Source organism: Volvox carteri (genome assembly GCF_000143455.1).
Source record: "Volvox carteri f. nagariensis unplaced genomic scaffold VOLCAscaffold_1, whole genome shotgun sequence".
Taxonomy (NCBI): Eukaryota; Viridiplantae; Chlorophyta; class Chlorophyceae; order Chlamydomonadales; family Volvocaceae; genus Volvox; species Volvox carteri.
This window is the reverse complement of record NW_003307545.1, coordinates 925,752-941,735: the sequence shown is the minus strand read 5'-3', so window position 1 is coordinate 941,735 and position 15,984 is coordinate 925,752. Positions and strand designations below refer to the sequence as shown.

Sequence of the window (15,984 nt, the reverse complement as noted above, 5' to 3'; positions counted from 1 at the left end):
GAGCGAGTGAAAAAAATGCCGTTAGAAAAAGAGTGATTCAAAGCACAGCTGGTTTTTTCTCAGGTCACAGCTGGCACGAGAATTTTGATGGAAGAGCGGGTCCTTATCCGTTTTCTGCGGAACGTGCAGTTGTGGATATGCTCAGGAGTTACAAGCTGGGTACGGATATGACGGGTGGTCTGCCCCCCGCATTTGGGACGCCTCAACTACTGCTTAGGATTTTAGGTTTTTTTTCCGGGAGGTTATGCACTCTGTACGGGTGATGGTACACCGCAACAAGGAGCTTCCCCTGGGCGCATGTTTATCAGTGATTTTAATATTGAAGGTGTGGGCAGCCAGGACAGGAGGGGTTGCTCATGGCTAACTGTATTGAAGCGCACAGACGACCCATGGGTCGGCAGGCACTGCCTAAATGTTCCTACACGAACGTTACAACAGGCTGTCAATTTTCCCGCTTGAAGGGTTCTTTTTGAACCATTACCCGGTACTCAGTACTCCAAGCTCCAACAGCAAAGCATAGCAGAACTGAAAAGCCCGAAATAAGTGTTTAGATCTTTTCATTCTGGGCATGTACATTGTCACATCTCTGCAGGCGAAAACCTTGATGAAGGAGGGGGGTACTATTAGCTTCCGCTGAATGTGGGGCATGCGATTGCGGGTATGCCTGGGACGTTTATTTCCAACCTGAACACGGTTGTTCTACTACCACCACCACCACCACCACCACCTAAGTGGATAATCTATATGTTTATATGAACCTTCTTGGTGCGTCCAGCTTGCAGGCGTCACAACAAGCAGCCCAAAACCTTGTGGATTTTTCCTGACCCTCAGCTAATATTCGTTTGTCGCTTGGCAAGATCCAACAGCAAAAGCACACCAAGACACGAAAACTCCAGCAGCAACGCCTTCTGAAAAGTTGTTGTTGTCCGCGTTTTGCGTGTGTGTGGGAGCTAGTGTCACACAGCTTTCTCCCAAGGTAAATTGCTCATTATGATTGGTTGAGCTGAATCGCTTGCGGACATGAAAATACTGACTGCGGTTTGTCGCAGGAGGTTCAAGAACCCAGATGGGAGGGACAGAAGTAGACTTTGGAACGGGATTTCAAGCACCGGCACAACACATTTACTATAAGCGGCAACGCGGCACGCGGTCGGGAGCAGTCCCATCAGGAGCTGAAAATTGTTTGACGTGGGCCCCATGGGTCATCTGGCCCCCTCTGACTCATCAAGCTAATATTCTGCCACTAAATTTCGGTTCCCTAGTTACTCAAAGATTACCTAATTGTGTGAAGAGTTGTATGAAGCGTATCGAGCTGTAGAGAATTTGGATAGAGAATTCGAGCCAAGGTGGGGGCTTGAGTGAGATCGTCCCTGAGCGTGGTATTATTGAAACTGAACTAATTTGCGTTTCCCAAGACGCTGACGCCGCGTGTTTCTGGACTTTGTCTGCCCTGATTCCTGAGCATAAAGCCTCTAAAACATGTCCGCGGCGAGCACCTGAAGAGCCTTCTTGTCTGCAGTTTGGCGCGCGCTTTCCATCTGCCTGGTCCGAAACCTCAGGACAAGGTCAAGCGCCAAGCCCATCGTCGCCATCACTTCCAAGTCCGGAAAGGGAAACCCCAACGAGCGTCTTCCCAGTTGCAGCCACTCCGTTCTTGCTTGGCTGAAGCTGCTTTGTGCAGTCCTTGTCTTTGTCACACTGTAGGAGTAGCAGGCGGTGATCTTGCCCCGCTTGAAGCTTGGAAAGCAACGCTAATACTTTTGCAGGCAAGTTTGCATTCCCTCCCATCAGCTGTCAGCCTCAGCCAGGTAAGTCAAAAGCAAGGAAGCCCAAAGGCAAAAACTCCCGAGGTTTCATCATCACAGCCCTTCCTTCGCAGAGTATTTCAAATTTCTTTATTGGCAGGGCAAGCAAGATTTTTTTGAGAGCTCAACTATCACCTGCTGTGCGATATGGCGCCAAAGGATCCCCAAAAGCTGCAGCAACAACAAGAGCAACGCAAACAACCACCTCAACGCCGATCCTGGGCATCTGCGGTCGCTTCGCTCGCCAAGCGCGTGGTTGATCCTCTCGGCATCTTCTCCCGCGGCTTTCCTCGTAGTGCCACCCAGCGCAGCAACCGTAGTGGCGACGCGGGTGCTGCGGCCGCAACGGCCGCCCTGCCCGCTGCCGACACCTCTGCTGCTGCCACTGCTGAAGCCGCGGACACACCGGCGGCATTTCATGCTGCGGAGTGGCGGCGTGACCTAGTGGCGGCAGCGGCTGAGGAGGACGACGAGGCCGTTACCGCGGCTGAAACCGCTGAAGCTACCGCTGCTGCCGCCCTGTCCGAGGATCTCGCTAACGACGTTGCGATGGGCGAGGTGGCGGACGAGGAGGGGGAGGAGGGGGAGGGGGAGAGCTCGCATGACCGCGGCACCGCTGCGGCCGAGCATGGGGGAGTAAGCGACGAGGGGGGCAGCGGTGGCTGCAGTGCTGGCGGCAACGGGGCCGCAGCGGCGCGGCGGCACGAAGCAGCGACGCCGGTGCTGGGGAAACACACGCCTCTGGGCGGCGGTCGCCACGTCTACAAGAGCCGCCCTCCGGCGACTGCCTACCCGGTGGACATCTACGAAGATGAGGACTCGTACGAGCTGCAGGTAGGTGCGTGTCACGGGGTTTTGGTGGGGGGATTGGGGTTTTGGGGGGGGGGGAGGGGCCAGGGGGTTCGCGGGAGTGCGGTGTCTAGCTAGATCGTGTCAGTACGGGATGTGGGTTTGGATCCAGGTTGGTGAGGTTTTTGTCGTACTGTAGGGTTTCGAGGTTCACGAGGTTGCGTCTCTGGCGCCGTATACAGCCGGGGCTTTGATTCAAAGTTTGAGTTTCGTCGCTGCTGCTTCTGCTGCTTCTGCTGCTTCTGCTGCTTCTGCTGCCTGTAACTTCACTTCACTCTTTGACGGTGGAATGATTTTTAGGTTCATCTTTTTGTTCTCTACGCAATGATTTTATTCATAATATCTCTGCAACATATGTTTTTTTTACTAGCCTTGGCTTGCGCTGACCTAACGACCCTCTGCGCCCTCGTCTGCACATCTCTTCTTGGACCATCTCACGACACGACACGACACACAGTACACAACATGGGTCATCTGTACTCACTTCCGCTCGCACTTGTGCTGGCGTCAGTTGGGCGATATACATTGTGCGATATATGCGCGCAGGCTGATGTGCCCGGGATGCGAGAAGGAGACCTGGCGGTGGAGATTCTGGACCGGCATCGTCTGGTACTGGAGGGCAGTGCGGTGGTGGCGGCGACGGAGCGTGTACGACCGCTGACGGTGGCGGAGGTGGCGGTGGCGGAGGCGCTGCTGCCGCCGGGACGGAGGCCGCGCGCACTCCGGTAAGCGTGCCTCGCTGCTTGGTGGGTTGAGCTGTGAGCTGTGAGATGTGAGCTGTGAGCTGAGCTCACCATACGTACGGCGTACGGTGAGGAACGTCGTGTGCGTATGCCATGCCGTACAGACGAAACCCTGTCGTGCTGTGCCGCGTGCTGCTTTGTGCTATGCAACTTCCACGTGGTTTGTGGCCTGTGTGCATGTGCGCATGAACATCGTTTCAGGACGGAGCGTCGGCGGCGCCGTCACTTCAAACGGACCTTTCGCCTTCCTCACGACGTGGACCCTTCCGCGGTCACGGCATCCCTGCAAGACGGGGTACTTATTGTGAGAATAGCGAAATTGCGGACGGCCGGCAGCGGCAGCGGTGGTGATGGTGGTGCGGCTGCGTCGTCGTTGTCTTTCCAGCGCCGCATTCGCGTGGAACGACTTCCAGCGGCGGTGGCCGCGGCCGACCCACGGGACGTCGCTGCCGTCGCCGCCGAAGCTGCAGCGGCGGCAAGGAGCGACGCACTCGAGCCGCCACCGCCGCCAGTTGTGGGGGCCGCCGCACCGGCTCCGCTGCCGACGCTCCGGGACTCGTCCGCCACGCCGCCGCCGCCGCCGCCGCTGCTACTCCCCGAGTTCGCCGTACCACCGGCGGTGAAACCGCCGCTCCCACCCCCGCCGCCGTCATCTCTCACCACGCCAGCGGTGCCGAAGATGCAAGTACTTGTGCCGCCGCAGACATGGGCGTCGATGCTGCCGCTGGGTACGCTGATGTCGCTGTCGTACAGCAGCATGCTTGGCGTCAGTAGTGGTCAGAACGGTGCTGGCGGCGCCGGCGGTAACGGCGATGACGCCGCTACCGTCGGCAGCGGCCGCGATGGCGGCATGCGGACGGAGGCGCGCAGCCCGATGCGGCCGCCGGTGCCGCCGATGACCCCCCGCCAGCCGAAATAACCCTACGGCGAGTTGTACGGCTGGCATGGATTCGGTCTGGGACAACCGGTTTTGGCGTCTCGTCCTTGTTTGGGAGCTTTTTCCGCAACTACGGAGGAGCTTTGAAAAAACCCTTGCACCACACGTTTCGCCTAAAGCTGCGGTTCATCGTCCGAGGCGGTGGTGCTGCTCATACGCCGCCTCTAATCAGAACACAAAACAACACCCACAGTTTATTTTCTCGTATGTCATGTACACTACATCAGATGTCCTTCTGTTCGAATCAATGTGAAGGTCGATGACCGGATGGTCTCTGCCGGTTCCGTTGTGGGCTGGTATACATGGTGTTTGGTGCCCGTGGGATTTGCTGCCCCAGCAATATGCATCAAGGACGTCGTTTTAAGTCCCCAATACGGGGTTTGGGGTGCGCGGTGCAATACCTGGTGACGGCCCTGGCGCTCGGGCAGAACCACCTCGTTAGGGAACCCATGGGGCAGATTGTACGAGCATGTACGGCGCACGTAACATGTCCCGTTTTAACGAGCGGCCGGATTGGGGGAAGCCTTGAGGTTTATGGTGGGCGAGGCAACAACGCATCGTCGCCAACGCCGGTTGCTGAACGTATAGGAGGTTCATCAAGCGGTATCTGTTGCCTTTTGATGTACTGCACAGAGATATGAGGAGGAAGGAGCAACATGCGGCAGAGTTTTTGTTTTTGGTGTTGCCAGGTGCTGCTGCCGATATCAGAGCGCGGGATGCATGGAGGTATGTGTTGTGCTCGCGGTTTGCAGCTCTTTCTTTTTTTTCCTCGCTTTCGAGTGAGTGGGTGCGTTTGCTTTCAAGAGGGGGCGGTGCGATGTTGCATTACCAGTTTCAAAGGATTTAAAGCATTAAGTGGAGTACGATAAATTTTCCCCCAGCATACCGCTATAAAATAGTTCCATTCCAGTTTAATTCTATACGCACGAGTTTTTTTTAAAAGACTCGTTGTGTATCGTGTATATAGGATGGGAAGCGAAAGGAAGGGCATTTTGTCCTGAGTTGCAGGTAGGTGGAAGGGAATGCCGCTCGTCTCTAGGGAAGGGAGAGGCCGGTTGCGGGCAGAAGAGTTACTGTTGTTTGCTTTCCAGACAGATATGCGTCATATGGATCTGGATCGTTGAAGAATATCTTGCGGGTTGAGGTAGTGGTGGTAGTGGTGGTAGAGGAGGAGGTGTCCGCGGAGATAGCTGGTTGAGAGGGATTGAGAGATTGTGGTTGAGGGGGAGGGGGCGCCTTTCGTGTTTGCATTTTCGCTTTTATGTAAAGAAAACATGCTATTCTTTTTACTCCGCAAATCGCTTATAGAGATATAGCTAACGCGACGAGGTTCAGAACTAGCCTAAGCGCCTCAGCAGGGGGCTTGGGAGCAGCGATTTCATCCCATTACGTGACATCTAAAGTTTTCCAGCTCGAGAGTTTTGACTATAGCCATACATGCCGGCCCCAGTCTGTGAAGCACACTGCTACCCTCCCTCTCCTCTTTCTCTCCCTTCACACCTGCTGATGAAATGCTTCCCCCGGGATTGCGTCTTGATCTCATAACTTTCTACTCAGAACGGCTCCAGATGCCGTACATGTAGTCCGCCAAGACCCTCGGAGGTCTGAAACGCCACACTGCGAGTTAATACACTCCTGATCAGAGACCAGATTCAAATCAAAAAATGGAGCCACAAATTCCATTACAAAGCCACAACGCGGCACGATTCTGCCTGATAGCTCACGCCTTCGTTCCCGCTTAACTAAGGCTAATCCGACCCTGTAACGTGCACTCGTATACGGTACGACCGGTGTACAACTAGAGACAATTATGACATGGCTAGATGTCCAACTTCTGATGCAGAGTGGCAGCTACGTTTGATTGAAAAGCAACTGCACACAGATCAAATAAAGGGAAAAGACTGGATAGCAGGAGAAGTCCACCATTTGACTCCTCCATGTGGATTGCCGGCGGCTGCTTTCTGCCCCTTTATGTATTTCTCCGCATTTCAAGTCACTATGTGGCTCCGTACAGGGAAAAAGTTACTGCCATGAGACATAATTTGGCTTACTTAGGCCCACACATTGCCTTATGCTTTGCATCCGGATGCATGAAACCGCTCAACTTGGTGCAACTGGGAAGCTTAAGCTGACTTTACTTGCCGATATAATTGCGTATACAGAAAGGATCGGGCTTTCAATCTCAACTTAGACTTACAATGTTCACAATTTGGTCCGCTTAAAAAGTCATGCTAGCGCGCCATAACCTCTCACGTCGTACACACAAGCTCAAGCTCCACTAGCTCCGAAGTTAGGACATGGTCTCAAACGCGCGCGTTTTAACTAACTTCAAAACATTACACCCACAAACGGGACACACGCCATCAGCTACTATACAAGCAGTGTTAACATAACAAGTCAGGTGACCCATTACGTTCCCAATTAAAAAATTGGGGCCATATAAGTAATGGAAGAGGTCACCGGATTCACCATAAATTATTGCACCTCCACATCGCCTTCTGCCAGGCGCAAAAAAAACTAAAAAAGCTTTGCTTTTAACATAGCAACACAGCTAGACAGCTTAGGAAGTCTTCTAGATGTCTACCATCAGACAGCTCATGGAGTCTTGCTCACAGCAACATGCCAATCCGCCGACCAACATACAAAGCCGAATAATACAGAAACTTGATGACGTTAACTTCTTCCCAAACCTTCTGACTGACCCAGGACAATGGCTGACAACATTTCTTCCGACACTTCCCTCCGGCAAATCCATGCCTCCCACATGAATTGCTGCAACAAGCCCATCGCAGTTCGCCGCACGCGCGACACAACGCTCGTAGCCCACTTCGGGGATTTACCCCAAATCGCTGCCAACAGAATGAAGCCAAAATAACAATAGTGTCTGGATACTTCATTACAGTAACACTTTATCACATCAAAACTCTTATCCTTAAGGCCACAATTTTGCGAATGCATGAATCCTCTGGCCATGCTAGAATTGAGGCAGGAGATTTACCATCAGAGGTGCCAGACCTTTGTAACGCCTGCCTGGCTACCCTCATGTGCAGCCTAACAGTACTCCGGAAATAAAGAGCTGGCAGCTTTAAAATAAAGTTCACAAGAGGAGCGCTGTCACAAATCCGTGAGAGTACGAAATGGAACTTACTTCGTATCGCGCTGGGACTTTCAGAACCAGTGCACTTGCTTCTTCAGCTTCTCCTCCGAAACCCAGGTGCCGTGGAAACCATACGGAACGCGACGCGGCATGAGCAAGGACGCCATGGGCTTAGACGCCATTGTCCGCGCATCGTAGATGTTCATGTACGACGTGTCAGTCTTGGTGTCGTGCACGTACGCGACCAGAAAGCCGTCGTCCTCGGTGACCGCTCCATTGCGAGGCACGAAGACGGCTTCACCGCCCAGGACACCCGGGGGGTAATTGACCTTGGCCACGCAAGCGTCGGAACCTGGGGGAGCCGCCAAGTTCATCTTGGCAATCCCGTTGAACGCAGGCAAGCTGTTGCAGCAAAAAAATGTGAAAAATAATCAGTATTATGAGGATGGACTTCCAGCAAGTATTAAGGCGCAACAGAAAGGCAGTATGGGGATAACTTTGGGGATTATAATTATGGGGATTATTTTGGACCCAAATCCGCCATTGATAAGAGTGCTTTGATTTTTGTTGGGCACTTGGGAAAAAAAACACTCGTAACATAAAGGGACCCGTAGCAGTTGCCTCCATCAGGAGTTGAGGTCCGGGGACGGGAAGGCGAGCTGTTCAGTTGCAAACAGACATCATGCTTTACTTAGGGTTCCTCGAACCCACCACCATCATCATTATCATTATCATCAACATCAACATCCATTCGCAGTCTTCTGCGGCGCTGTGTTGCCTAGCCAGGGGCTGGGAGAGCGTCCCGGTTGGCGTGAGTAAGCGAGTGAGGCGCGCGCGGAGGAACAGACGGACGTAGAGCCGCGCGCCTGCCCCTGCGCTGTGTTTCGGCCCCCGGTCAGGGCCCCCGGTGCTCTCGGTCCTTTCTCGGGGACGAGCCCCCCACAGTGTAACACCCCCATCAACATCCTCATTAAACGTCGTATTATGCCCCACCTGGAAGATGCATCATGTACGGCAACCCAGGACCATTGGCACGGGTGGGTGACCTGGAAAGGATCCGTTTTGGAGCGCACAGCAGCATCCGTACAACCAAGTGGAAAAGCATTCAAGGGAAATACCAATTCATTTCAAGTGAAAAAACATTCGGGGGTAGCCTCGTCGGAAAAAAGCCCTAAGTGCGCTACCTGTCTACTAGGATCTCCAATTTTGGCCCTCTGTTAACGGTACTTACAGCAGCTGCAGCTGCAGCACCTACCTAACGACCTAACTACCTACGCATCTAAACATCTCTCTTTACTAACTAAATAGTACCTACCTACGACTACCTACCTAAGTGTGCGTATCAACGCCATTCATGTCCCACAGAGAAACAAGAGACACACATGCACGCCAACATAAGCAACCGCCAGCACGGCAGCAGTAAAGTAACTTTCCTTAAGCCTCAAAATGAAGCCTAACTCAAGTCTATCCAAACTGGCCTTCTCCCAATCCTGTTAGGCACCATGATGATCTTGTCGTACTTCGAACTTCGACTGCACAAGATACCGAAGCCCCGGTAGACATCGTGTGATATTCTCAGCGTCGTGAAGGTAACAGCTGACTCAGCCGCGCGCCATCTTATTTGGCTTTCCTTTACGTCATGTCCAAGTTCACACCCACACATGTCGTACAGCCGCACACGCGAGCCCGTACGCCGAGACCACGTACCATGTTCGGATGTACCACTGGGAAATCGCACAGCAGCTCCGACAACCGCCGAATCGACGCAGTTCCAGTTGATGGACTCAAGGTGTACTCCGTCAAGTGGGCTAGTTGCTGAACCGAAGCACGCCGGACAGTCCAGAATAGGCAACACGGCCGAAGGCACACAATGGCGAAGTCATTGGCGAGAAAAAAGAGGAATCTGTAGCCATGATGCCGATCCAAGACTGTACGGTTACAGCACCAACAGCTCGCAGCCGAACAGTTAAACACGCTCGTCAGGTACGGAAGTACGGCGGCACTGTAGCACGGTGCTCGCACGCCACAATCCTCAACACGGGCGATAGAGGGGGGTGCTGTAAATTTGGGGTGGAAGATGAAAAGCCCAGAGCATGTGCTCGTTGTGTATGTGCGAAGGGTGCACGGTCCCCTTGTACGCCTCTCACCTCACTCTTCATGGAGTCCAAAGATAGGTCTACATTGTCCATCTGGCAGGCGAATATCTGTAAGCGGAGGTAGATACCATGCGGGACACACCGTCATCTTCCTTTACACCAGCATCAGGAGGCACTAGTGCTCGTCAATTTGTCGAGGTGTCTTCCGTACTAACCGATTTATATTGTGTACGGACATCGTGTACGGCGCAGCGTATAGATTCCTTAGAAATTTATATCGATTACATCCGTTTGAATTATAATTTAAAATTTATAATATAATATAATTTAAAATTTATAATATAATTACTCCTCCATTCCTTGCAGAAACATCGTCTCATTTAGGTTACCAGATCGAAACCGATCAAAGTATGTTTTTTCCCGAGACCCACCTTGACATCGCCGTTGTCATCGTCCCAGGAGTTGACGACGTGGAAAGCCATAAAGCCAGGACCTGGCAGCTCGAACCACTGCACCTCGGCATAACCCTCCGGACGGCTGGGCTGGTCGCGGCGGAGCAGGCCTGAGTTGGGATGTGGGTGCCGGACGTCGACGTGGGAAGGAGCGGCATATAAGGTCACGACTGAAGCCATCCCGCGGGTATAATTGATGATGTATAATGAAGTAGAGACTTGATTGATCTGGTACGACGAGCCTCAGGCCAAGGGCCCCTCGCGAGCCGCCTCCACACAACCCCATGCCGGGTGCATTTCACCGTAATTTACACAGCCACCCCCCCCCTTGCGGCGCGCTTTCCATGTCGATCGGCGTCGAAATGGCAAATGATGCGACGAAGGGTTTCACTCTGGGAAGTAGACGTGCGGATGTCGCGCGCCAGAAGCCCCGTGAGCGACTGTAACTTTAAAGAAAGAGGTACGGAAAGTGGTACGGAAATACTAAAGGGATGAAACGGCTGACCGACCGTACTAGTCCCGCGTTGTGAGCGTTAAAGTAGGCCAAGCTTACCGATGCGCGAAGGAATCTCTTTGCGCAGCACGATTGGCATTGCCTTGTCCTTAATCATGACCTGCAAGGTGCCCCAAAAAAGAGACCCAAACTCAAGCAGAGCCTTACAACGCTAAGCAACGCAACGCAACATATCACAACACAGGAAAGTTGCAAGCTTTTCCGTACGTAATAAGCGGGTGGCAGCGCAAACACAGTATGGGTAACCCACCCCCAAACACACACCAAAATACACACATCCCAACCCACCTTAAGGTCGAAGCACAGCGGGAGGTCCAGGATCACGATGAACCTCTCCGTGGCGGCCATGTCGTGCATCATCACCGGCCGCGGTATCTGTACAACCCACTGCCGTGTAAGATTGCCGTGCTTATCCAGAATGCCGGCCGAGACGTACGGCTTGGCGTCCATCTGGTAGCCGATGAACATCAGCTCACCTGTACGTTGGTGGCGCAGGGGGCAATAAACAGGAGGAGGTATTGCAGGAGGAGGTATGCGATCGACCTGGGAAGTGATGCGAGGAAGGTGGAGTACTAGTGTTGGCGGTAAAGGGTCGGGGAAGTCCCAGGGACACAGTCGACCGCAGGTAGCCTCACTGGCGCACCTTAACTGAACGTCACGGCAACGGTACGTTGGCACGCAGTCACGCACCGTTCTGGGGGTCTCTCTTGGGGTGGGCTGTGAAGTTGTTACGCCAGGACTTCCCCAGCTGCAGCCGGCCCATGGTCTCGACAAGGCCACTGCATAGAATCCGCACCTGTGGTGAGGGGTTTGGGAAGGGGGTTTGGGAAGGGGGTGTAGGAAAGGGGTGTAGGGGGGCAGTGGAACCAGGCGGTGCCTCTGTTCTATAAGGATCATAAGTGCTGAAAAAATCTCGTTAAGTAATAAGGGGGCGGCCTGCCTTGCGTTGCCTAATTACCACTTGATGGGCGCGTGTGAGCCTATTTAGGATACAACATAGAACCGCAGATCCGATCCTGCCGCCACATCGCGACTAAGGACGACAAGATTGCACGGTTAGCCACTTTCCATTACATTCCATTACAGTCAACCGGGTTTTGTCCCGCCCGGTAACTGATTGGTATGGTAGCCAATTGGTAGGGTGACCCGTCGGCAGGGTAACCCTTCGGTAGGTTAAAGGCCGGTAACTCCTCCTCGTTAACCCTGCCCTGTCTCTTTGCAGCACCTAACTGGTTGAGACTACGTGGAGAGTGCGACATGAAAAACACGTTCATGCAGCAGTCTGCCAAGGGAAGGGAACCCGCAACCATGCGCAAGCCATCAAGGATGCGCGCAGGTAGTGGCAAGGGCAAATCACTGCATATAGATGCACTTTTGGATATACACCAATGAGCACAACCATTGTAACTATCCCCCAATGGGGTGGCGGGAGGTGTAAAGGTCACAAGGGGGAAACTTGTAAGCCCGCCACCGGCCACCTCATGCACACACCCCTTAGTTCGGGTAGTTAGGCGTACAACAATCTATCCCGAAACTGACCGGCCTAGTAAGGTATCTATGCCTGCCGTATTGCCCTACGTACCGCGTACGGCAAATCGGCCTCATTTAGAGCTAGCAGGCGTCCGGCGTGGTATGTGAGGGCTGTGTTCGCGTTACCCGAGCCCTTGGAATTATCCAACGGCCCAAAAATCCGGGCAAGCCTGCAGGCAGAGCAAAAGCCACAAGCGTGCAGAGCGCTACGATTTGACAAGGTAAAAGAAGAGCTAACTGACCTGAAACGCCTAGTGGGCGGTAGCGGGGGGGCTGGGAAGCTAAGAACGGGCGATGTGTAGAAGGCGTATGTTGCCTATATATCCGCTATCTTGTGCTTAATAACAATTAAAATAAGCGGGCATAGAACGAGGCCTCCAGCTTTGTAGGCGTGCGCAATGCTTTCCTCCTTCCTGTTCTAGAAGAAGCCCGTGATCCCAGGGCATTCATGCTCTTCAACCTAGCTAGGCATGGGCATGGTCGGTTAGTTTGTGGATCGTTGCTTCTAGGTAACGCTGCGCTGCGTTTACATGCAAAGGAGCGAGAGCGCCAGGCCCCGAACGCCAGCCAAGTCACCATAACGAAGTAACAACGGGCGACCTGCTTCGCGCTCCTGCAGAAGCAGCAGTAGCAACAGCAGCAACAGCAGCAACAGCAGCAACAGCAGCAACAACAGCAGTGGCAGTTTCGGTAGCAGCAAAAGCAAGGGCATAAGTAAGGCAATAACAGACTTACCAAGACCATACGTTCGTACTGGACTGATTTAATCATTCCACGAACCCTAAGTAAGCGGATAACGCTTGCGGTTCATCCGTACACCTACCTGCTTTAGGCGCTCCGTAGCCACGTAACGGTTGCAGTACGAGGCCTTGCCGTCCTTCAGCCGTACCAAGTGCAGCATACCATCCCCGTCAAACCTGCATGCAAGCGTTTGGGGCCAGGCATGGCAATGCAAGGCATGACCCGCCGCTTAAACCAGCATCACACATGCGCGCGGTGGATCCCACACCAGGTGGGGGTAACTTGCAAGGCGGCGTGCCTCCGCCGCGATTTTCCTCCATGCAGCGGGGGACCACGTGCATGACCGCGTGCATGTGAATGCGGCTTTGTTGCTCGAGGCCTTGAGGAGATTCGCACATGAATCCCACAGTCCCCGAGGCGAGAAGATGGGAATGCTGGAGGCCCACAGCACCGTGAGCACCAGCACGGGAAATAAGCCTAATACTCAAAGGCCTGATGGAATCTGGTGATGGTATCTATCTGCCGGGTGATACCTGACGTGCAAGTTGCTACGCCGACATCGACAGCTCCGGTCTAAAATGCGGCTGCCGGCATTGGGTCTTCGCCAAACTGTTACAGTGAGTCTTTGAAAAGCCCATGGACATGGGAGCCCCGGCCTAGCTGGGAAACACCGGATATGTATGTAGAGTTACTCAATATGCTTTTCGCTGCAATTCTGTCAGGCCTGGATGCATGCCGACGGTTCCCGGGAGCTCCAAAAATGTTGAGGACCGCAGCAAGCTGAGCCAGGAACCAGGACTGCTTACCAATGGTATCCAGCGACGGGTTTGTAGAAGGGGTTAGGGCCGTTACGGACATAGCAGCCTTCCAAGCCGTCCGGCAGCTTGCCCTCCACCACTTCAAGCTCCTCGAGCTCCTTCTCGTCCTCGACAGGACCAAAGTTGCCCTGGAGGTAGGCCTTTCCAGGCGGGCGCGGTACTTTCGCTATGAGACCGTAAGCCCAGCTGAAGAGGGTCCTGGAAACAGACATGTTAAAAGCATCTCAGTGGATGCCAAAAGATGTGCAGCGAGTGTAACCCCAACACTCGCTGAGTAGTATGTGCGGCTGAAAATGATATATGAGCGTAAAATTATGTTTGCATTGCCAAGTTGGAACAAGCAGCGCTGCTGCCGAACGCGTTAGGGCTGCAGTTACGATTGAGTGGCCCAAACGCGTATTAAGCACGTCAAATATATTATGTTACTTTATCGTCAAAGTTTCCCTCCTATAAATTTTAAGTGTTACCAGCCAACAAGGCACCCATTCTTGAGCTAATAGCTGAGGTCAGCCGGTCCTCATCCTACCTCCGATGCGAATAAATTAAGTAGGTTGTCGACACGCAAGCCACAGGAATTGTATAGAGCAGCCATTGCGGCGTCGAGCGATAAGAAGGTAAGGTGAACTCCATGGCGCGAGTGTATTTGGATGAACTGTGTATATACGGCTAGGTTTCTTATGATATAATCAATCGTAAGGTTTATACTCAGTAATTGCGCAAGTGACCTACTCGAGATAGCCCGCCGAGCGAGGTAGTTGGCTTTTTCCACTTCATCACATCTTCCTGGCTTTGGCTGGCGCGTACGGTTCGTAATGCGCCAGCGTACAATATCATGTTACAAAAAATGTAATGTCATATATTCTTCTGCCTATATATTCTTCTGCCAATGAAATCGTAAGGAGGCGACCCATTGGTCCATTCCCGGCACTATGGCAAACATTCAGTTATCAAAAAAAAGGTTCCGGTCGAGCTTGTTGTGGGTTGATTATTCCCATGCTAATTCCAGAAAATGCAAATAGCTGATCGGCGCTCATTGGCACCTACTGGCCTGCACATTGTGAAGGTATTTAGGCACATTTACATTATTATAGTGAATATGTCCAGCTGAATTTTAGTGTAAATCCCGCAACTAGCCTCCGTTTCAGAATGTCGCATCGAAGAGCTTCAAGTCCTGTTCTTTCGGTCGTCGCCGCTCAACGTTCGCCACTTGAGTTACAGATTACTCCTGGAAGCCTTACAATGTGAAATGACAAAGCTTGGTGATGTTCCTTGCGCGATTGCGGAAGGCCCATTGCTTATTTAGCCAAGTGGGTTTCAGGCGGGGGTTTCGGTACCGCTCATCACCTCTTTATAAAGCAACACCTGGTCAGGCGACATCAGAGCGCGGGGCAGCCGCCGTTGATGCTAGTACAAATTGACTTTGAGAAGGCCTTTGATAGGGTACCTGCTAGACGCTAGACGCTCTGAGAAAAGCGTACGAGAAGGTGTCCATGGTGATAAAAGTGAATTAGTTGTTGCTCCATAGGTAAATGCCATTTTTCTGTTACATATAATCAAAGAGAGAAAAGGACTGAGAGGCCCGAAGGAAACGGGCCTTACGAACGGAGAAAGAGACACCGCAACTGAACTAACGCGGGCTGCGCCATGAACGGGCGGGCGGGCGGGCGGGCGGGCGCGCGCTGAACAACAAAAACAAGATAAGCTAACCAGCTTAATGCGCGCAATAAATGACGGCCCTGAGGACACGTGCCATTGCGAAACAGTTAGTCTAACAGTTACGCATTGGGCCTTACGCCCAACTAACCCAGCTTGCTTAACGCAAGCTCGCATTAGTTGTTGTTCCATAGGTAAATGCCAAAGGAGAAGATACCCCCTCTAGCGGTTGAAAAAACTGAGCACCAAAACGGCGCAACGCGACTGGCCGCTAGAGGGACACAGGACGCGAGAGCTGCCAGACAGGCACACACACCGACACGAAATGGAGCTCCTCAAGCCATACGCCTCAAAACCTCCAAACGGTACCCCAGCATCAAGGACAGCGGACACAACTTAAAACAACAAATCCCTTCCTATTCGCTCCACAGAACTGCATAACTGCTCCCCTGCGCTATAAGCAACTACGGCGTTACCTCAAAGGCGGTCCCACTGCCCCTACAACATATAACGCGCCCCAGGGTGAGGGTGAAATGCTAGGAAAGTGCTCCTAGCGGGGCACACAAACCGACTTTGCAGCGCCTCACTGAACGACCGAGTGCTATGCAAAGCGCCCACACTACGACTGCACCCGCACTGCCACGACCTGTCAGGAAGGGGGTGGTAGATAGGTGCTCGCCCGGTGCAAACAGCTCCGTATTGGACGGCAGGAACACAAGGTCAACCGCCAACTACATTTATCAACCCTC

At 53.0% G+C, this 15,984-nt stretch overlaps 2 protein-coding genes across 2 annotated transcripts; one reads left to right on the top strand and one right to left on the bottom strand.

The window, feature by feature from the left end:
• Positions 1 to 1,952: 1,952 nt before the first annotated feature.
• Positions 1,953 to 4,316, top strand: VOLCADRAFT_85862 (uncharacterized protein; the record flags this gene model as incomplete). The annotated part of the gene is made up of 3 exons (XM_002945977.1): positions 1,953 to 2,643; positions 3,166 to 3,379; positions 3,599 to 4,316. 3 exons carry the CDS (start codon positions 1,953 to 1,955, stop codon positions 4,314 to 4,316), a joined length of 1,623 nt encoding a protein of 540 aa, XP_002946023.1.
• A 3,186-nt stretch (positions 4,317 to 7,502) lies between these two features.
• On the bottom strand, positions 7,503 to 13,794 carry VOLCADRAFT_85861 (uncharacterized protein; the record flags this gene model as incomplete). The annotated part of the gene is made up of 12 exons (XM_002945619.1): positions 7,503 to 7,833; positions 8,425 to 8,477; positions 9,139 to 9,246; positions 9,579 to 9,635; positions 9,959 to 10,089; positions 10,533 to 10,593; positions 10,782 to 10,969; positions 11,184 to 11,289; positions 12,076 to 12,193; positions 12,266 to 12,296; positions 12,843 to 12,940; positions 13,571 to 13,794. 12 exons carry the CDS (start codon positions 13,792 to 13,794, stop codon positions 7,503 to 7,505), a joined length of 1,506 nt encoding a protein of 501 aa, XP_002945665.1.
• Between the last annotated feature and the right edge of the window lie 2,190 nt (positions 13,795 to 15,984).